Source organism: Rhinatrema bivittatum, chromosome 4, assembly GCF_901001135.1.
Source record: "Rhinatrema bivittatum chromosome 4, aRhiBiv1.1, whole genome shotgun sequence".
In the NCBI taxonomy this organism is placed as follows: Eukaryota; Metazoa; Chordata; class Amphibia; order Gymnophiona; family Rhinatrematidae; genus Rhinatrema; species Rhinatrema bivittatum.
This window is the reverse complement of record NC_042618.1, coordinates 455,159,223-455,181,022: the sequence shown is the minus strand read 5'-3', so window position 1 is coordinate 455,181,022 and position 21,800 is coordinate 455,159,223. Positions and strand designations below refer to the sequence as shown.

The 21,800-nt window shown below is 41.0% G+C and overlaps 1 protein-coding gene across 1 annotated transcript in view; it reads left to right on the top strand.

Moving 5' to 3' along the window:
• TMTC2 (transmembrane O-mannosyltransferase targeting cadherins 2) overlaps positions 1-21,800 on the top strand; it is a 369,412-nt gene that overhangs the window by 229,924 nt on the left and 117,688 nt on the right. The window contains exon 8 of the mRNA XM_029597087.1: positions 3,891-4,012. Coding sequence (XP_029452947.1) covers positions 3,891-4,012 — 122 coding nt within the window. The remainder of the gene's footprint in view (positions 1-3,890; positions 4,013-21,800) is intronic.

Sequence of the window (21,800 nt, the reverse complement as noted above, 5' to 3'; positions counted from 1 at the left end):
AAATAAAAAAAATAAAAACAGGGGTGGGTAAGAGTATGGGGCAAGGGGGTGGCCTGCTTGTTGCAGCGGTTGCTACCCCCAATTGAGCTGGATGTCACTTGGATGCAGATTCAAAGCTGCTCTCTAAATTGGGTGGAGGGGAATTAGGGCTGGGAGGGTACTGGAAGCCAAAAGTAACAGGTGGGAGAGAGAAAAAGGGAAAAAAAATGGATAAAGTGCGTAGCTTGCTGGGCAGACTCGATGGGCCATTTGGTCTTCTTCTGCCGTCATTTCTATGTTTCTATGTTTCTATAATCCCTAAAGGCTGAAGGATGGAAAAGAACAAAAGAGTGCATGGAGTAACTTGCTGTTGTGGTGATTACTACCCTTCAGCCAACAAGGGGGAAAGCATACAGTCACTCTGCAGTGCATGTATCTTTGAAGGATATTAATGAAACAGGAGAGTAAGGGCATCCCAACAGAGAGGTTTAAATAAAAGTAAAAGTAGTCCATGTGCCTCTAAGTAAAAAATCACCTGAGCTAAATAATTCCAAATTATCCATATCAACTGAATAGCAGGTTGTTAATACAAACAAAATGTGTACTTTGAAATGTCTTTATGTCAGTGCCAGAAGGCTAAGTAAGATGGGAGAATGTACAGCAGTGAATGACAAGATAGACATAATTGGCATCTCAAAGACCTGGTGGAAGGCAGCGGGACAGTGCTGTATCAGGGTACAAATTATATTGCAATGATGGGGAGCATCAACTTGGTTGGGGTGTAGCACTTTATGTCTGGGAGGGTATCGAGCCCAAGAGGATAAAGATTGTATAAGAGACTAAATGCTCAGTAGAATCTACATGGGTAGAAATCCATGTGTTGGGTAAGAGTATAGTGATAGGCATATACTCCCGTCCACCTGGCCAAAATGATCAGATAGATGATGAAATGCTAAGAGGTCAGGGAAGCTAACCAGTTTGGCAGTGCGGTAATAATGGGAGATTTGTTATCCCAATATTGACTGGTAAATGTAACATCAGGACGTGCTAGAGACATAAAATTCCTGGATGGAATAAACGACTACTTCATGGAGCAATTGGTTCAGGAACAAACGAGATGGAGCTATTTTAGATTTAATTCTTAGTGGAACGCAGGATATGGTGAGAGATAATGATGGTGGGGCCACTTGGCAATAGTGATCATAACATCAAATTTGAGTTAATGACTTGAAGGGGAACAATATGAAAATCTACAGCTCTAACACTAAATTTTCAAAAGGGGAACTTTGATAAAATGAGGAAAGTAGTTAGAAAACAACTGAAAGGTGCAGCTGCAAAGGTTAAGTGTACAACAAGTGTGGACATTGTTTAAAAATAAAATATTAGAAGCACAGTCCAGAATTATTGGATTAAGAAAGGTGGGAAGAAAGCAAAACGGTTACAGGCATGGTTAAAAGGTGAGGTGAAAGAGGCTTAGTCAAAAAAAAAAAATCTTTCAAAAATTGAAGGATCCATCCGAAGAAAATAGGAAAAAGCATAAGCATTGTTTAAGTGTAAAACATTGATAAGGCAGGCTAAGAGAGAATTTGAAATGAAGTTGTCCGTAAAAGAAAAAACTCATAATAAAAACTTTAAAAAATATATCTGAAACAAACCTGTGAAGGAGTCAGTTCGACCCTTAGATGACCGAGGGGTTAAAGGGGCCATTGCAGAAAAATTAAATTAATTCTTTACTTCTGTGTTTACTAATGAGGATGTTGGGGAGATACCGGTTCCGGAGATAGTTTTCAAGGGTGATGAGTCAGATGAACTGAACCAAATCACTGAACCTGGAAGATCTAGTTGCCCAGATTGACAAACTATACAGTAGCAAATCACCTGAACCGGATGGTAAGCATTCCAGGGTTCTGAAGGAACTAAAAAATGAGGAGGACCTTGCGAGACTGGAAGATTGGGCATCCAAATGGCAGATGAAATTCAGTGTGGACAAGTGCAAGGTGATGCATACAGGGAAAAATAACCCATGCTATAGTTACTCAATGTTAGGTTCCATATTAGGAGCTACCACCCAAGAAAAAGATCTAGGTGTCATAGTGGGTAATACGTTGAAATTGTCGGCTCAGTGTGCTGCAGCAGTCAAAAAAACAAAGAGAATGTTGGGAATTATTAGGAAGGGAATGGTGAATAAAACAGAAAATGTCATAATACCTCTGTATCGCTCCATAGTGAGACTGCACCTTGAGTACTATGTATAATTCTGGTCGTCGCATCTCAAAAACGATTAAGAAGTTACAGAGAAGGGCGACCAAAATGATAAAGGGGATGGAACAGCTCCCCTATGGGGAAAGGCTAAAGAAGTTAGGGTGTTCAGCTTGGAGAAGAGATGGCTCAGGGGGAATATGATAGAGGTGTTTAAAATCATGAGAGGTCTAGAACGGGTAAATGTGAATCAGTTATTTACTCTTTCGGATAATAGTACTGGGGGGCACTCTATGAAGTTAGCAATGAGCACATTTAAAACTAATCGGAGAAAATTCTTTTTCACTCAGTGCACAATAAAGCTCTGGTGTTTGTTGCCAGAGGATGTGGTTAGTGCTATTAGTGTATCTGGGTTTAAAAAAGGTTTGGATAAGTTCTTGGAGGAGAAGTTCATTAATTGCTATTAATCAAGCTGACTTAGAGAATAGCCACTGCTATTAGTAGCATGGGATATAACTTAGTTTTTGGGGTACTTGCCAGGTACTTGTAGCCTGGATTGGTCACTGTTAGAAACAAGATGCTAGGCTTGATGGACCCTTGGTCTGAACCAGTATGGCAATTTCTTATGTTCTTAATAAGCCTTGATACTGTTGGTGCAATTCCATTATTGCTCTCTGCTTCAACAGCAGAGGAAAAGGGGAATTGGATTCATACAGCGACCAATATAGACCCCGATTTATACGGTCTGGGGAAACAAGTATGAGGGGTAACTTGCTGATGTGGCAGTTACTACCCTAAACTAATAAGCCTTGATACTGTTGATGCAATTCTAATATTGCTTTCTGCTTCAGTGGCAAGGCATAATGGGGAATTGGATTCAAATGCCAACCAATGAGGACTCTTGTCTTTTACAGTATGGGACACTGGTAAGTATGGGGTTACCTACAGGCCGCAGCAAATATTACCATAAGCTTAATGGGCAGACTGGATGGACCATTTGGTCCTTTTCTGCCAACATTTCTGTGTTTCTATTGGGATTTACTTTTCAGCACTGTTTGGGCTTATCCTGGTTATTTTTTTAAATGCTATTTCAGTGTTTCCCATAATATGCCATGGGTGTATTTGGGATTCTACTTGTTTTAGTGTGAGAACTTGAGGCAAGCTTTCTTTTTTATCTTGTGTTTCTCATTCACAATTTCTCTAAAGGGAAATGTGAATGGTTTGACAGAAATGGATTTGAACAAAGTATGATTACTTCAACAGACATATCCAGTTGTGTGTTGTGATTTTTTTTCTCCAAATAAAGTACATTTTAAAAAATGTCCATCTTTTATTGAGATGCTGCTTCAAGAGTTAATTCTGATTCAGTGCATTTAAATGATGATTAAAATAATCCTCCTCCCTCTTCTTCTACCAGATGTCTTTCATACACACTTTTGCATATGAATGTGGCTCTTTTAGGAAAGCTCAAATTCTGTATCATTAAATGTTTTGTTTTAAGTTTACTTCAGAGGAATTTAGTAGGCGGAAACCTGCTCCTTACCCCCAACAATGGAGCGTTATTCTGTCGTTATCGCTCTTTCACAAGAGCACCTTCTTTCTTTCATGTGGGTGTGATTCTTTGTGAGAAATCACAAACTGCAAATTCTTGTGCGACAGATTTGTTTGTAAATAAGTTTTCCTTTGACTTTAATTCTGAACTTCTTTGCTAGGAGAAGCCTACATGAGACAAAACAAGGTGCCTGAAGCAGAACATTGGTACGTGGAGTCCTTGCGATCAAAACCTGACCACATACCAGCACATCTCACCTACGGGAAACTTCTAGCTTTAACGGTGAGTAACCTGGAATGGCTTTGGGCTGAGAAGGTAGAGAAAGAGATGCTAGTACTAGTTCACAATGAAAAAACAGATGGTGGCTCCAAACATCTCATGACTGGAAATGTTAACTTTTGAGGGGGATGAGTTAAATTGCATAATGAGTATTTTTATCCACGGGTGCATCTGATAGATCTACTTGAATAAGTAATAAACTACATCTATACCTGTAATTGCTTGGAAATAGTTAAGCACATACAGATTTGCTAAATGCTTTGGCCATAGCTGGGTAGCATCTGAGTCAACCAACAAGGTACTCAAAATGAAGGATAAGATTAGAATTCCCTCATATACATAAAAATAAGAAACAAAAATAAGGGACAAAATGTAGAATACAATATAATAAAATAAATTAATCAAAATAGCTTACAAGCCATTTACAATAATGTTTATTTATAAGAACATAAGAAATTACCATGCTGGGTCAGACCAAGGGTTCATCAAGCCCAGCATCCTGTTTCCAACAGAGGCCAAACCAGGCAACAAGAACCTGGCAATTACCCAAACACTAAGAAGATCCCATGCTACTGTTGCAATTAATAGCAGTGGCTATTCCCTAAGTCAACTTGATTAATAGCAGTTAATGGACTTCTCCAAGAACTTATCCAAACCTTTTTTGAACCCAGTTACACTAACTGCACTAACCACATCCTCTGGCAACAAATTCCAGAGCTTTATTGTGCGTTGAGTGAAAAAGAATTTTCTCCAATTAGTCTTAAATGTGCTACTTGGTAACTTCATGGAGTGCCCCCTAGTCCTACTACCAGTAGATGTACATACATAATCACATGATATATTATACAATTATAGGTATCCTCTAATTGTACCGCTGGAAGTGTCAACCCAATATCCCCAATATCTAAAAATAACTATAACTCAAATCCATCACTCATACCACTCCTAAACCCATATGTAAAACCAAGAGGCAATAAAAGTACAGATATATATGCCAAAGATCATCAGAACATACTACAATGTAAGGTAATTTCCATGAAACTGAAATCTTACACTTAACGTTTGATAAGTGCTGTTCAAAAATTTCAGACAACGAAGACTTCTTAATTCTTCCTCCTCCTTCCATAAATATTTGTCTCAGATGTAAATAGCCAACGTGTGCATAATAACACCCATAACATATGACGTTCCTGTTCCCGACAAAGAATTATTTTTCACCCTTACATAAAGGGCTTCTTCAGGGAAGCATAACTCTTACCCCAGTCTTTATCAACTGTAGAATAGTTTCATTTAAATCTTCCTCAAATTGCCAATACGATACAATGATAATAAATGCATGCCACTAAAACCATGGTTCACTATCCACCGCCACCCATGCTCAAGCTTGCCAATCTAAAAAAAAAAAAAGTTATTGTAAATGGTTTGTAAGCTATTTTGATTATTTTATTAAATTGTACATTTTTTTCATTATTTTTGTGTTTCTTAGCATCTGAGTTAGCCAGCTAAATGCTTTTGAATATGAACCTCTTAGATTTTGCAAAGCTTGCTGCTTGCCATACCAGACCTAGCTGCTAGTTGATTCTGTCATCACAGCCTGCCAGATGGACCCCAACAGTATGGTTGCCTGTTTTACTTCTTATTATTACGGTGCTGTTGATTGAGTCACTGCTTTTGACTTTTGTGTATTTCTGAGCATGGTACTTTGTAATCGATTTGCACTAACAGTGTGATATTTGGAACTAGGCTGATGGTATCATTGCAGTAGTGTAGCCCCACATGTGGAGCATCAATGATGTCACTGCAGGAATTTCACATCCACAATAACATTCAAAAGCAACTTCCTTATAATCTCAGAACTACATTAAAATGCATAAATGGATGGGGTGTTTTGTTTTTCAAAAGAGGCTATTTCTCACATCGCAGCTTTCTACTGCAATTCATTAGTGTTGCCTTATAGTAACATGGACAACTAGGATAGCATCCCATCCTCCCCCCAAGTAACAACATTTATTTATTTATTTAGTATTTTTCTATACCGACCTTCATGGTTAAATACCATATCAGGTCGGTTTACATCGAACAAGGGGATTGTAACAGAAAATACATATTTAAATAAGTGGATAAACAGAAGAATCAAAGTTACATTCAACAGGGATGGTAAAAACTTGGAAGCTTAAGCAGCTGGAAAGAAAGGCCTAAGAAGGCATAAAGTTAAGTAAACATAAAACCAACACGGTAACATGGTTAGTGCTAGATTAAGTGGTTAGAAGAGACTTGTGCTTGTGGGAGTTAAAGGATGTCAAAGTCCATAGGTCTTGGGAAGTGTTAATCATCTATTGTGTGTCCGATGGATCTGGGAAGGCTTGTCGAAACAGCCAAGTCTTGAGGCTCTTGCTTAGTGGAAATTATAGGCCGCAGCGAAGTGGAAATTATAGGCCGCAGTCATGGAGGCTCTTGCTTAGTGGAAATTATAGGCCTCAGCGAAGTGTAGGAATAAATATGCCAATAGGTAATACCTAAGCCAATCAAACCAACATCACTAACGAGCCATGGGCAGCACCGTTTGTAACACTGCTAATTGAAAAGGCCTCATTTTCTTAGCCAGTACAGATGTAACCCATAACTACAATGTTGACTGACCCCCTGCCGTATTAACTGGCCTGCCAATTTCAGGCATGCCCCTGTGGTACCAGGAGGTCTCCCAGTGTGTCCCAGCTCCATCAAGTCGGGTGTCCACAAGATTCATTGCCTCATAATCCAACTGAGCTTTATCTGGGTAAAGTACCAACTGACTTAGCTAACCTGCCACACACAACATTTATTTTATTTATTTAACATTTTTATATACCGGGATTCATGTAAAAATTTACAAAAGCTGTTACAAGTTAAACAGCAAACCACTACCTCAGAATAACTAACACTGTAATTGGCAGTTGGGAAGGCTGGGTGCTCAGCGTGAAAAGCGAAAGGATGGACAAAAAAGATGTAGCAGAATTAGAAAAGGCACAGAGAAGGGCAACCAAAATGATAAAGGGGATGGAATGATTCCCATGAGGCAGGCTAAAGAGGTTAGGACTCTCAGCTTGGAGAAGAGACGGCTGAGGGGACTTTCATGCATATCCAGCATAACTCTCTGCTTCAACGGCAGGGGGAATGAAGAAAGTGAATCTATATACAGACAACCAACAAGGACTGAATTACATAGTCTGGGTAAACAAATAAGCATGGGTGTAGCTTGCCTTATTGGCGGCGGTTACTACCCCTAACTAATAAGCTAGATATTTCACTTAAATGCAGCCTCCAACACTGCTCTCTACATTAATGGTGGGGGGGAAGGGAAATAGAACCAAAAGGTACTAAGAGCCAAGAGTAACAGATAAGTATGAGAAGAAAAAAAAAGTGCGAAACTTGCTGGGCAGACTGGAGGGCAGTATTGGTCTTCTTCTGCCGTCATTTCTATGTTTCTATGTGATAGAAGTCTATTAAAATGAGAGTAGAACAAGTAGAAAACATAGAAAAAGACCGTATGACCCTTCCAGTCTGCTCATATGTCCAATTAATTTAGCATCACTTCCTTTGAGATCCCCTGTATTTATCCCATACTTCTTGAATTCAGATACTGTTTTGTCTCCGTCACCTCCACTGAGAAGCTGCTCCATGCATTCACCACCGTCTTCTTTAAAGGAATATTTCTTAAGATTACACCCTTATCTCATGACCCCTCTTCTAGAGCCTCCTTTCCACGAGGGTGAAAGATTCAGGAGTAATCTTGAATCAGTTGTTCACTCTTTTAAAGAGTACAAAAACTAGTGGGTACTCAATGCAGTTATTAGATGGGTATTTTTAAAACTAATAAATATTTTTTTTTTACTTCAGTGCATAGTTAAGCTCTGGAATTCATTGCCAGAGGATGTGGTGAAACCTATTAGTGTAGTTTGCATTAAAAAAAAGGTTTGGACAAGTTCCTGGAGGAAAGTCCATTAACAATTGAGAGAGTTGCAGATATCCACGCTTATTCTTGAGATAAGCAGCTTGGAATCTATCTACTCCTTGGGATCCTGCCTGGTACTGTGACCTGAATTGGCTTAGAGATGTGAAATCGGGCTTCGGAGATTGAAAATATCGTTACGATATTTCAAAAATCGTCAGAAATCGGGGCTCCCCCAAACGATAAGAAAACCCCATGAAATTGTTCGTGGGGGTTCTCTTATCATTTTGGGGGAGGGCGGGAAAAACGGCACACAAAAATAACCCCTAAAACCACCCCGACCCTTTACAACTAATCCTTAGCTTCCCCCACCCTCCCGACCCCCCCCGCCCCAAAAAAAACCTTTTTACAGGGTACCCTGGTGGTCCAGTGGGGTGTCCCGGGAGTGATCTCCCGGGGCCGTCGGCTGCCCACTAATCCAACATTGGCGCCGATGGGCCCTTTGCCCTTACCATGTGACAGGGTATTCCGTTGTGCCATTGGCCGGCCCCTGTCACATGGACGGGAGCACTGGATGGCCCTATTCCAACCAGCCATCCAGTGAGCCCTATTCCAACAGCAACCGGGACCACAGGCCCAACCACCCTTGGAATTAATAGATAAATAGAAGAAATAATAAAAATAACTAAATATTTATTCCATTGCATCATTCCAAGAAGACTCAAGGCAATGTACCAATCTCAACATAATACAAAAAAATTAAAAGGAACAAGCAGCATAAAACATCATAAATGAAAGAGTGATAACATTTAAAACAATAAAAATCAGTACCACCTCGATCAAAAGCCTGGGACAGAGAGCCAGGTCTTGCATAACTTTCTAAACTGAGTTACCAATTCGGGGAGTTAAAAAGAAGCAAGCTAACCCCGAAACCATAAGCCTATTGGATGACCCATAACCATACTTTTAGGGCAATATTACTCTTGCTTGTGTGTCAAAATATTGGAATGGCCTTTCGCAGTTATGTGTTGCTAGTATACACTCGGGTATCATCTGTGCTGATCTCTGGTAGCCTTTGCTGATTGAGTATCACAGTCAGAGTGTAGCGTTCAGTTGAGCATTGATCTGAATTCATTGAAGCATGACAAGGTCTCTGGCTACTTCCACTCCCTCCTTCCTTCCTTCCTGTTTGTTTTTGCTGTGCTTGAGAACACATTTTACCACATTTTCACTGGTGTTTCTGTGATATATAACTGAAAAATGCAATCTGCGAAATGTGCTGGGAAACATTTTATTTATTTATTTATTTTTAAACAATTTGTTAACAGATATAGAAATGTGTTTTATGGCACCTAGGGCTAGGAGAGAGGCAGGATAAAACTTTTTGGTATTTACTATTTTTGTAGGTCTTTCGCCTCTAGAATTTGATATGCTGAATAGATGATGACTATTCGTGGAGATTGCAGTGTAAAAATACCATTCTCTTCACAGGTTTCCTAACAAATAAGAAGGTGCAATAGGAAATTTGGTTCTCTAGTCTCTAGGGTGGATTTTTGAAACCTTGGTAAGGATGTTTTGAAATTTTGTGTAACTTATTAAAAAAAAACAACTTTTTATTTTTTTTGTTTGCTGCTTTGGCTTAGAAATTTCTATTTTGTTGAAAATGCTACTGTGGGAAGAATAGTCTGCAATCTGTTTCCTGTAGGGTAAAAACCACAATTTAAACTAATTTCGTAAATGACTACATTGTGCATTGTGTGGTATAATGTGTAATTTTGGAACTGATGTTCAGTGTTTCAGTTTGCGCAGCATTTTACTGGCTTTGATATACAGCAGTGCATTTTAATAAGAAACTTGCTGACAATCTCGTGCCTACTACAAAACCGTAATGCTAGAAGAGTCATTAAAAGCAACATCGCTGGGGACTCGTGGATTTACTACAGAGTGAAAGGAAGGATGCGGAAGGAATCATGGTTGGCCCTGATTTAAATTAAATAAATAAATAAATAAGTGTGCCCTAGCCAAGACAGTTGGAGAAGGAGGCCTAACTGCCATGTCAATGAAAGTAAGAAATTCTGTGCCCATAACTGTTGTTGCTGATTGCTTGGCCCTTTCTGTTCCCGTATGTTCCTGACCCAAAGTGAGCTTCAGGTGAATGTTGTATTCTGGTGACACTGTCGTAACAATTTGTTGGCACCTGAAGTTCAATTATCTTTATATACATTATTTACATATATTATCTTTCTATATAGATAGCTAGTCCTGCTTCACTCTGTAACATGATACAACCACAGTGGTGGGTTCTCCATTATGTGGGGGAGGGAGAAATAGTCTCCGGCATCCACCAGTGAGAGGAACACGTTATAGCAAGACCAGTTAATGTCACAAAACACACCACACTGTTTTGCTGTTCTAAAGACTTCTTTTATTTACAGGTAGAGATTAGAAAAGTAATTACAGTAGAACGGTCTCTTTACATTCACTATATAATTTAACAGATAGGCCTCACTTCCTCCCTGCGCCTCAGGGTATAACAATAGCTTTTGTACAAAGATTCAAGTTAAGTTGAGTACTTCTGATTCTAAAGCCATCAAGGTATTTCTCCAAGTGGATTTGACTCACCACTCCCATGTATTTTTGATCTAGGAGTTACGGGGTCGATTTTAAAAAGACCGTGCATGCATTCATCGTGTGCACATGGACGCGCATGGGGCCCAGCCATGCGCGTAACTCCCGTACACGCAGAAGTACTGGGCTGAAGGAAAGGGTCAATGTACCTAAAAACTATTCCATGTTATTGTTGCTAGTAATAGAGATCTAGGTGTCCATAGTGGATAACACATTGAAATTGTTGGTTCAGTGTGCTGCAACACACTGAACAGCACATTATTTATTTATTTATTTATTATTTATTTATTTAGGGGTTTTTATATACCGACTCTCTTGATACAGATCAAATCAACTTGGTTTACATAGAACAATAGCTCATTAACAATAACAAGTCAAACCTCAAATAGAGGAAACAGAGTGGGAGAAGAAAGTAAAAGTTACATTATAACAAGGGCGAGCAACTGGGAATAGGAACGACGAGTGGGAGAGAAACCAAGGTGGAGAGGTATAAACAGAGAGTAGGGGCTTGAAGCCAACCTCTAGAGATTAACTCTAGCATTATAACATGATTATCTGACACTCTGCTAGTTTATGTATTAATATGAATTTAAGAACTGCTGATTGGATACTGTGTTGCAGAAAATGGTTTAGGAGCCAGGAAAGCTCCTAAACATTAATAGCAGGTAATGGACTTCTCCTCCAAGAACTTATTCAATTCATTCTAGACCATGATTTTAAACACCTCTATCATATCCCCCCTCAGCTGTGTCTTCTCCAAGCTGAACAGTCCTAACTTCTTTAGTCTTTCCTCATAGGGGAGCTGTTCCATCCCCTTTATCATTTTGGTCGCCCTTCTCTGTATCTTCTCCATCGCAACTACATCTTTTTTGAGATGTGACAACCAGAATTGTATACAGTATTCAAGGTGCGGTCTCACCATGGAGCAATACAGAGGCATTATGACATTTTCTGTTTTATTCACCATTCCCTTTCTAATAATTCCCAACCATTGTTTGCTATTTTGACTGCCGCAACACACTGAGCCAACGATTCAATGTATTATCCACTACGACGCCTAGATTTCTTTCTTGGGTGGTAGCTCCTAATATGGAACCTAACATTGTGCAAAATAGCATGGTTATTTTTCCCTATATGCATCATCTTGCCACTTATCCACATTAAATTTCATTTGCCATTTGGATGCCCAATTTTCCAGCCTCACAAGGTCTTCCTGCAATTTATCGCAATCTGCCTTGTGATTTAACTACTCTGAACAATTTTGTATCATCTGCAAATTTGATTACTTCACTTGTCGTATTTCTTTCCAGATCATTTATAAATATATTGAAAAGTAGGGGGTCCCAATCCAGATCCCTGAGGCACTCCACGCCCACTCCCTTCCACTGAGAAAATTGTCCATTTAGATCCTACTCTCTGTTTCCTGTCTTTTAGCCAGTTTGTAATCCACGAAAGGACAATCGCCACCTATCCCATGACTTTTTTACTTTTCCTTGAAGCCTCTCATGAGGAACCTTTGTCAAACGCCTTCTGAAAATCCAAATATACTACATCTACCGTTCACCTTTATCTATATGATTATTAACTTTATTCATCAAGTCCCTTTTGCATTCAGGTACCTTTTCTCTGTGTGGCTTGCCTAGGGCAGTGGTGCTAGAGTTGCTCTGTCTTTAAGATAGGCCATTCATGTCATACTGTTTTATTCAGTAAGCCACTTATTTCATATGTGCCATATGTGTTTGCAGTTCTGGTATGTGGAGGTAGTTGCATATCCTTGTACCCCTACGCTTGTTCTCTGCCTGATCTTCCATGTGTATTTCTTGGATGGAAGAGAACACTGTAAATCTTCTCTTAATTTTCACCCTGCATTGATGCTGCTCAGGCATGCTCAATCACCAATAGATTCTTGCACCAGAGGATACTGAACCCAATTTCCTTCTTCACAGGGCAGACAACAGCGATATGACAGTTATCTGCTACAACAATATTTCCAGGTTAAAATGCCCTCATTTCCTTGAACAATTCTTGCTTATTGCTTAACTAATGACCGATCACTGTTGGGACTTTAGATTGGATAGTACCTGGGGTTCCCCTCCAGAAGCTTCTGTGTCATCTTTTTTTCTTTTTGTTTTAGCAAGTTATTTGTGGCGTTGGTGTGATTCACCCCTGGCAATAGCGCTTGTGTCTCTTGGCCTCAGAAAGGGAGCACGTGTTGGTCATGCATTAGCGATGTTATGAAATTTGCGGTAGCAACTTTTGTTCTGTAGGTTAATTTATTGTACTTTGGGCATTTGGTTTTCAGGTGCCTATATTGTTCCTGTTTGCAGTTCCAGAGTGAATTGACCAGCTATAGAAGCTTTCCTATTGGTTGGAAAGGGATTGCTGCACACTATTGTACCTCTGTGTTAGCAGGTATTTCTACAGATGAGGTCAGTGAAGTGCTAGTGGTCAGGTTATTCGTCGATTAGCATTCTTTTGGTCAAAACTGATACATAAAATGCATCCTGATAGGTGGATTTTGTAACGGTGTTCAGCAGTAGTAGCTCTTTCATGCCAGTTTCTTTTCTGCGAGCTGTTGCCTCAGCTAATGACCGGTTGTTTTTCCATGTGTTCATCTAGGAGTCATCACAGCTGGCTCAGCATTGCTGCTATTTTGTGGTTAATCTCTTCATTCTGGCAGGTGAATGCAAGTGTGACGTATACACACCCTTAGCCTAGTCCCCAGTGGAAGTAAGCAAGTTTTAGAGAAGCCTGCAATATTGTGGGCAAGTATTTATTTAGTTGATTTATATCCTGCTTTTTGGTACTTCAAAGCAGATTACATTCAGGTATTTCTCTATTACCAGAGGGTTTATAATCTGTTTGTACCAGAAGCAAAGGAGGGTAAAGTGATTTACAGTGGAGCAACAGTGGGATTAAAACCCTGGTTTTCCCTGTTTTGTTACCCACTGCTCAAATCACTAGGTTACTCCTCCCCATGAGTTTATTGATGTGGTAGTAAGTTCTCTGAGATCCCATGGCTCTTGTAACCTCGCTCTACATCAGGGGTGGGCAATTCTGGTCCTCGAGGGCTGCAAAACAGTCGGGTTTTCAGGATATCCTTAATGAATATGCATGAGAGAGACCTGCATACACACTGCCTCAGTTGTATGCAAATCTATTTCATGCATATTCATTAGGGGTATCCTGAAAACCCGACTGGTTTGCAGCCCTCGGAGGACCGGACTTGCCCACCCCTGCTCTACATGATAGTTTATTTTCTTGTTGCAAAGTCTCCAGACCCAGTGCTAGGCTATTTGGCAGATATATTTTTGCATATCACATAATTTAGTGGTGAGCATGTCACTCTTCCTTACCCCAAAAGGTTTGGTTGTCGATTTGGGTGCCATAGGCCTAGCTGGCGAATATAATTACTTTTGTTGTTTATTTGGCCGAAGTGGTTCTGCCCTCTTCAGTGGTCTTCTGTTTGGCTATTAATTACTTATGGTGGCAGTGGTGATATTTGGTGATTGTTGATACCTTGTAGCAATGTCTCACTTCTCTGCCCAACCCCCATATTGCTTATGCTTTGGTTTCACTAGGTATCTCGAGATGCCAGTCTTAGTATGACTCTCGCCCATATTCATTCCTGTGGGCAATTTGTCGGCCTGGTTAATCTGAGCTCCTGCTCTAGTACATTGAGATGGTAGGCAGGCATTGATCCTGGAGAGTGATGCTGGAACATGGCAGCCATATCACCATACCTCAGACCATCCAGACCATCTGCCAGGGATATCAAAGCTTGTCACCTGTGGTTGGTGCAACCACTTAGTCTGTGTTCCCATTGCTTTTCTTTTCGGGAGATTTATTTAGCCTCTCATATTGGCCATTGCATCCTCTTCGAAGAACCTGGCCGTTCACCATGTAATGGAGTTCTCTGTCAGGACTATTGGAGCTTATTCTCCTGCAGCTTTGGCAACCATTCACTCGAGGATGGACCCATCTTTTTCTATTCAGCAGTTCTGTTCTTGCATATTGCATAGGCTATGCCTCCTCATCTCAGAACTTGCAGTATCATCAAGAGCCTGCCTGCCTTTCGATTTCTTTGCAGTCTCCATAGCATATATAGTTCTGCATGAGTTCCCGTCAGGCCTTTAAGAGCTGTATGACATTCATCTACAGTAAAGACAATGAGAATCTGACGATCAGAAGAAGCCCTTTATTTCAATGCCCGACTCTGGCCGAGTTTCGCTCATAGAGCTGCCTCAGGGGCAATTCAATTAGCAGGACTTAAAATTGCCCCTGAGGCAGCTCTATGAGCGAAACTCGGCCAGAGTCGGGCATTGAAATAAAGGGCTTCTTCTGATCGTCCGATTCTCATTGTCTTTACTGTATCACAGCCAACTGGATCGGCTTCCGATTTGTTTTTTGGTGACATTCATCTACTCCTCTTCTCAGCATGTAGCACATTCTCGCTTAATAATAAACTCCGCAGGTTTTGGGATGGAGGCCTTGACAGGATTATGCTAATATACAGGCATGTGGCAATATATATAGCATGTACTATCCCTGAATGGAGGTAGTTGCATATGCTGGTGCTAATCTGAAATATCCTCCTTCGGTTTCGGAGAGGCCATACAGTATGTTTACAGCATTGTGCTCATGTATAGTTTGCATTACAGTATGTCAGATGGGCATCGTTGGGTGTATCACAATGTGTGGTCATAGAGGTTCTTGACTATATGGAGCATCACGTTTCAAGATATGGCCAGAGCTAGGTTAATGGGGAGCCCTTGGCAAGCAAGGTTTTGCTGCCATGGGCTCTGGCAGTGTTGATCATGTCCAAAAGCATTGATTTATATGCTGGTCGGACAAGGAATACCAAAGAAACTGGCCTTTTGGTGTCCATGTTGCTTGGGTGTGGGAGAGCTGAGATAAGTTGCCTGTCAATCTTTGGCTTTGATGGCCAGGACTGGCCTGCTCACCACCCAAAAGAATTGTTATAAATGCTTAAGTGAATCCTGCACTTGTATGGAGCAGGATATCATTGCAGTGCAGGCAACATTTACTCGATAATCAACAATACAATTGCAGGACAATGCGAGGTGCAAGGCATTTGATAGTCCTGTGTCCCCAGACTGAGAAGTGTTAGAGGGGCTGGTTTCTACCGTGAAACATGCAGTGGCACGATGCTTGTTGAGTGTTTTATGAATTGAAATGCAGCAGTGGTCACCCTTTGGGTATTTTGGGAAGTTAGATGGTTTATTTGCTTATATCCAATGACTACATTGTATTTAGTTGATTATGCTGTGGCCATGTACATCCAATAAATAGCTTCTTTCTCAAGCAACGGTCTGACAAAGAGTTTTCCTTTTGCAAGGGTAATGTAAAAGGGGGCAAATAGGCTTGGGGAAGGGAGGAGGCAAGTTGCACCTGTCATGGTTGTGTGCGCCACCTACACAGAGAGAAAATAGCAGATTGGGTTTCATTAGAGCAGAAAGATAAATTAGATATTTCCCCTCCTGAAACAGTTGTCCTTGTACAGTGCCACACATGGCTTGTAAATATTGTAGAGTTTCATTTTAATCTGAGATTGTGCTATCTTGGTTAAGTGTCCTAAGGGTTTTGTCATACGACTGTTACATTTTTGTGTATTTGCATCTGAAAATGTTATGCATAGCTCACATTCAAAGCTTTACTTTTAAAAGATGCCATTCTTAATTGGAAATAGTTTAATAGATTGTGACACAGTAAATACAGTTAATCTGCTATGGGTATATTGACAACAATCTTTAGTGTTGGCCAGTTTGTCCAAAAATTATGGCATTTAAAAATGTAGTTCATAAAATACATAGAATTTGATATTAATTTGTTATAAAATACACCTTTCAAGAAGCAGTGCTTACTTCAAGGATTGGTCTACTGTAGTGGTTCCCAAACCTTTTCCGGGAGACCCCTCTCAGCCAGTTGGGTTTTCAGGACAGCATGAGATAAATTTGCATGCAATGGAGGCAGTACATGCAGATCTACCTTATACATATTCATTGCAGCTATCCTGATAACCAACTGGCTTGGGGGACCCCGAGACAGGTTTGGGAACCACTGGACTCTTCTGAATCCATGGAACCTTTACAGCCCATTCTTCTTTAACCTGGGTAAGTGGTGGAAATTATTAGTATTTGTTTTTAAACCTTAGGTCACTTGAGTCATGATCACATTTAATGTATATAAATCATACAGCATAACCTATTGGCAACTTGAACATGTTTATTTAGTTCTGATACAGTTTACAGATCTAAAGAGGAATTTTCAAATTTGTCTATGTATTTTCCCGAGCACTTATATCTCCAGTTAATAATTGCACCATCAAACCCCATTTCTTACTGAAGGCACAAACGCACACAGTTGCCTACCGATAGGGTAATTGTTCTACTATTAAATAATGTTTAATGCCTAGCACAGTGGTTCTCAACCAGTGTGTCCCCAAGAACATGCAGGTGTGTCGCCACACTTCCCGGTCCCCCGCTGACCCAGCTGCTCCCCGGTCCTCCTCCGCCCGGGCTTAAAATGCTCTCAGCCCAGGTGGAATGCGGCAGAACTGCTGGAGTCAGCAGCACCGGCATGGCCTCTTCTTCCCGCCCCCACCCCCCCCCGCGACCCGGAAGAGGAAGTGGTGAGCAGCGGGTGCATGCGCGGGAAGAAGAGACCATGCTAGTGTGGTCATCGTCAGCCTGAAGAAGAGAAGAGAGGCACGGCCGGAGGAATGAGCATCGCGGAGCGCAGAAAAATGAAGAAGAGCGGTCGATGGGACTCCTTGCTCTGCCAGGGCTGAAAATGAAGGAGGCTGCTGCTGCCAGCTCCGGGGAGGGAGGGAAGGAGGGAGAGTGAGTGAATGAGCAAGCAAGCATGTGTGTTTGGGATCCTGTGTGTGTGTATATGTGTGTGTGTGTGTGTGTGTGTGTGAGACAGCATGTATGTGAATGATTGAGAGCCTGCCTGTGAGAAGAGAGAGCATGAATGTAAGTTTACGATTGGGAACCTGTATGTGTAAGCTTGTGATTGAAAACCTGTTTGTGTGAAAGAGTATGTGTGTATGATTGAGATCCTTTGTGTGTGAGAGAGATTATGTGTATGTATGATTAAGAGCCTGGGTGTATAAGTAAGAGAGAGAAAGCATGTGTGTGTCTGTGTCTGATTGAAAGCTGGTTTAGGTGAGGGAGCATCTGATTGAGAGCCTGTGTGTAAATGAGAGAAAGAGAGAGAGAGCATGTTTGTAAGCATGTGAATGAGTCTGTGACAGCATGAATGTGTGTGATTGAAAGCCTGTGTGTGTAAGCATGAAAAGATAGCATGTGTGTAAATGTGTAATTAAGAGCCTATATAAGTGAGAGAAAAAGCATGTGTATATGTGAGTGACTGAGAGCATGTGTGTATATGTGTGTAATTGAGAGCCAGTGTGAGAAAGAGCCCTGGCTGGTATGTGACTGAGAGAGGGGAGAACGTTCCAAGCAAACCACCCCTCCTCCTGCTAATTCAAAACAATCTCAGGAGACCTGGATATCAAACGTTCCCAGGTATGCAGAGGAAAAAAAATTTTTATCCTTATTTTTCATTACTTGGTTTTTGTGTCTGCTATTTTGAAATATTTTATTGGTATCTAGAATTTTTTATGAGTTTTTAATTATTGGATATTCCACTCATCAGCTGTTTTGAAATAATCTGTTCTTTTTGTTAGTATGGTTTTACTGCTACAGATTTTATATTTCTTGATTTGTTTTATAAGGATGGGTGATGTTTCTTTTTTTCCTTTGTTGCACTGCATACAGACTCTGGCTTATTGCAGTTTCCAATTCAATTTTTGTCTGCATGCTTCTAGTTATGCGTTTTGGTCTCTTTATTCCTTGTTAGGTGAGGGTCAGCACATGTGATTTAGGTGAGGTTTTCTGCTGGCGTGTAGTTTCTGTGTAGGGCTCTATAGCAGCCTGACTTGGTCCGTTTCTTAATAGGAGATGTATTGGTGTCTTAAGGCCTGGTGTCATATTTTCAGTGTTGCCTTTTCTTAGGTAAGGTGGTTACTGTTTATGTGCTGGAAATTGGTGCTGTTTTGGTGTGGGATGTTTACTATTTATGCAGTTTCTGTTCAGACAGAATACGTATCTTTTCCTTGTCATTTTAAACAATAAAAATAATTACCGGACCTTTACTTTTTACTTCCGCCGTGAATTGTGATGAGCATGTGAGCGTGGCCTGTCAGGTGTGTCACGATGGGAAAAAGGTTGAGAAACCACTGGCCTAGCAGATTCTCTCCATACACATTTTCACTTTACTGTTCAATCTATTGGGCCATGGCATTACGCGCCTCCATTGACAACTGCTTGGGGTTGTCCCACCATTTTGCACCTTCTCCCCCATTCTGTCTTATGGAATGATTGCAGTGATTTTCCTTGACCAGGTGTCAGAGACAGCAGATCCCTGGGGAACCTGGTGCACATATATTCTGGGTCTGGCCATTAGCTGTCACTGTCATGCAATGGCTGGGGCATCTCCCCCACCCCATGCCCCTCAGGGCGCTGTGAACTGCCTCTGTAGCATCCCAAGCACAGGCAGACCCAGGGACCAGATGCTGGTTCTTGGGAATCAATCTGACATGACAGCTTGCATCGCTGCCCCAGTTATTTGACATTCTTAAAAAGTATAAATTGCTTGCACTGTTGTAAAACATAACATTACCTCTAATATAGCTTCATCCTGTTATATGCTTTCATTTTGGGGGCATAGATGGAAGGGAACAATGGATGTATAGAAAATTTGGTCAGAGTCTATCGGTGGAGAGAATATTCTGGTTAATCGTATGAGTTCTTTAAACATGTAAAACCGTGTTCCTTTTTCTGAAAGCGAAATGTCAGAGCAATGCAACCTCTTTCTTTCTGTTTATACTGCTCAGCAGAAAGGTTTGAACTGCTTCTTATCAGAATGCACTGATTATTGACGTGAAAAAACTGGAAGCCACAACAGTAGGTCTTTCAAGACAATATCGGAACAAAATGGTAGCAACTGACAAGTAGAATTTGCAGCCAAGCTCATAGGGCAGTTGGAAGGTGGCCAGCAGCTTAAGGTTTTAGCTGTTTGTTTAGTTTGTTTGTGCTTTTCTCACTAATGGTATCTAGGTATTGCGGTCCGGTAACACCATGATACTAAAAGCTGTGTAAGACCTCATGTGCTTAGCTGAAATAACAGAGAGTGAGCTATTGGTGAAAGCGGCAACCGAAGCTTACCCAGTGGCCCTGCTGATCCATCGTGTGGATGCAGCCAAAGCCACTTGAGTTCTGCTCCAGCTGGGTAATTTATTTCTTCCTTGCGAAAGAAAACGTAATTCTTGTGAAGGTTTCAGAACTGTGGTGCTCTCCTTTTTAAGGGATAATTGAGGCTCTTTGTCAAACATGACAGGTTGAAGTCTAGCCTTGAATGTTACTCCACTTTCTACTTTAGTTCTAATAGGCAGTAGTTTTAGGTGCAAAAGAGGAACGGTTTAGGAGAAGTTTGTGCCAAGCCAGGGACAGCCACAGGTTAAGTGAAGCCAGATGTAAAATGAGAAAAAGGAAGAAGCATGCTGATGTGCTCAGCCTTTGGCTCCAAGCATTATTTCATTCTTTATATGTATATTTTTTTATATCACACTTGTATAAAACTGTATTACTTTGGCATACAAACATTTTATAACAAACTGCATTCATAATCTTTGCATCCTTAAAATATCAACTTATCTATTTCGTAAGACCTGTATGCAGTGTCGTAGATTAGAAACATGACGGCAGAAAAAAGACCGTATGGTCCATCCAGTCTGCCCATTCATCCAATTAATTTAGCTTCACTTCCTTAGAGATCCCTGTATTTATCTCATGCTTTCTTAACTCCACCACCCTCCATTGAGAGGCTGTTCTACACATCCACTACCCTCTCTGTAAAGAAATATTTCCTAAGATTACTTCTGGGTCTACCCCCTTTCAACTTTATCTCATGACCTCTCAGTCTAGAGCCTCCTTTCCATTGAAAAGGCTCTCCTCCTTTGCATGGAAACCTTTGAGATTCAGATATGTCATAGCTCCCCTATTTCCTCTAGGGTAATACATGTTTAGATTTTTTTCTCTTTTCCCCATATGCTTTAGAATGAAGACCACTGGCCATTTTAGTAGCCACCCTCTGGACCTACTCCATCCTGTTTATATCCTTTTGAAGGTGTGATCTCCAGAATTGTACTCGGTATTCCAAGTGTGGTCTCACCGGGGACTTTTACAGGGGCAATATTGTATGTGATATGAGGGGTTCGGGAACTTGTCTGCTACTGTGCTCCTCATTTCTCCACACCTTTCGGGGCTGGCAGTGCTACAGAAAATTCTCTCTACTACATACCAAACCGACACAATCTGAATAGTTCAGAAAAGACCACATGTTTATTCACAGAATTAGACTTTTATTTGTCAGACTTTGCAGGATTAGCATTTAGAAGGAAATAAACAGTACATGTCTCTGAAGTCTTTGCTACTTAGCATTGGTTTATACTAAATAAAGATCTACATCATTAGTGGACTGAAATGTGCCATAAGCCTTAGCCTGCATAGAATATTAGTAAAGGTAACGAACTGGCTAGCCCCACCCAACTTTGGGAGATTCCCTTCGGTTTGCATCTAGAACAGTCTCTGGCTGGAGATCTCAGGGACCGTTTTGAGGGATAGGCTTGTTTCCTTGGTCCTGATACTGGCTGGGCTGAGGAGGCACCACTCAGCTCTGGGGCCGTCTTTGGCTTCATGGCCTGTGGCTAGATATCAGGCAGGGCTTACCTCTCTCCAGTTTCCCAGGACACTTCCGGTCCTCTACCTTCTCGACCCAGGGAGGGGCAGGGTTGATGCCTCCACGTCGCAGGTGTACCTCTCTCTTCTTGTTTGCCCTTTCTTATAACAGTCAGCTGATGAATATGCATAAAGTTCATGCGTAGTCATGCAGTGGGCAGATGTTATAATCTGCATTTTAGGTTGCTGACCCCCATTTTTCCATTGGATGGGGGTTACTGCTCCTGCCACATGTTGACTCTGTCTTGATCAGGGCTGTCTTGCCATGTCAGCAGTTTTCTTCCTTTCCATGAGGGGGTTCACCACTCCTTTCCTGTGTTTTCTGCTCTTAGGGATTAAGTTGTTTTTGAGTTGCTGCCCTAGGGCTGCTTACTTTTTATTTAGAAAAGAGCTTATAGTCCACAATCTG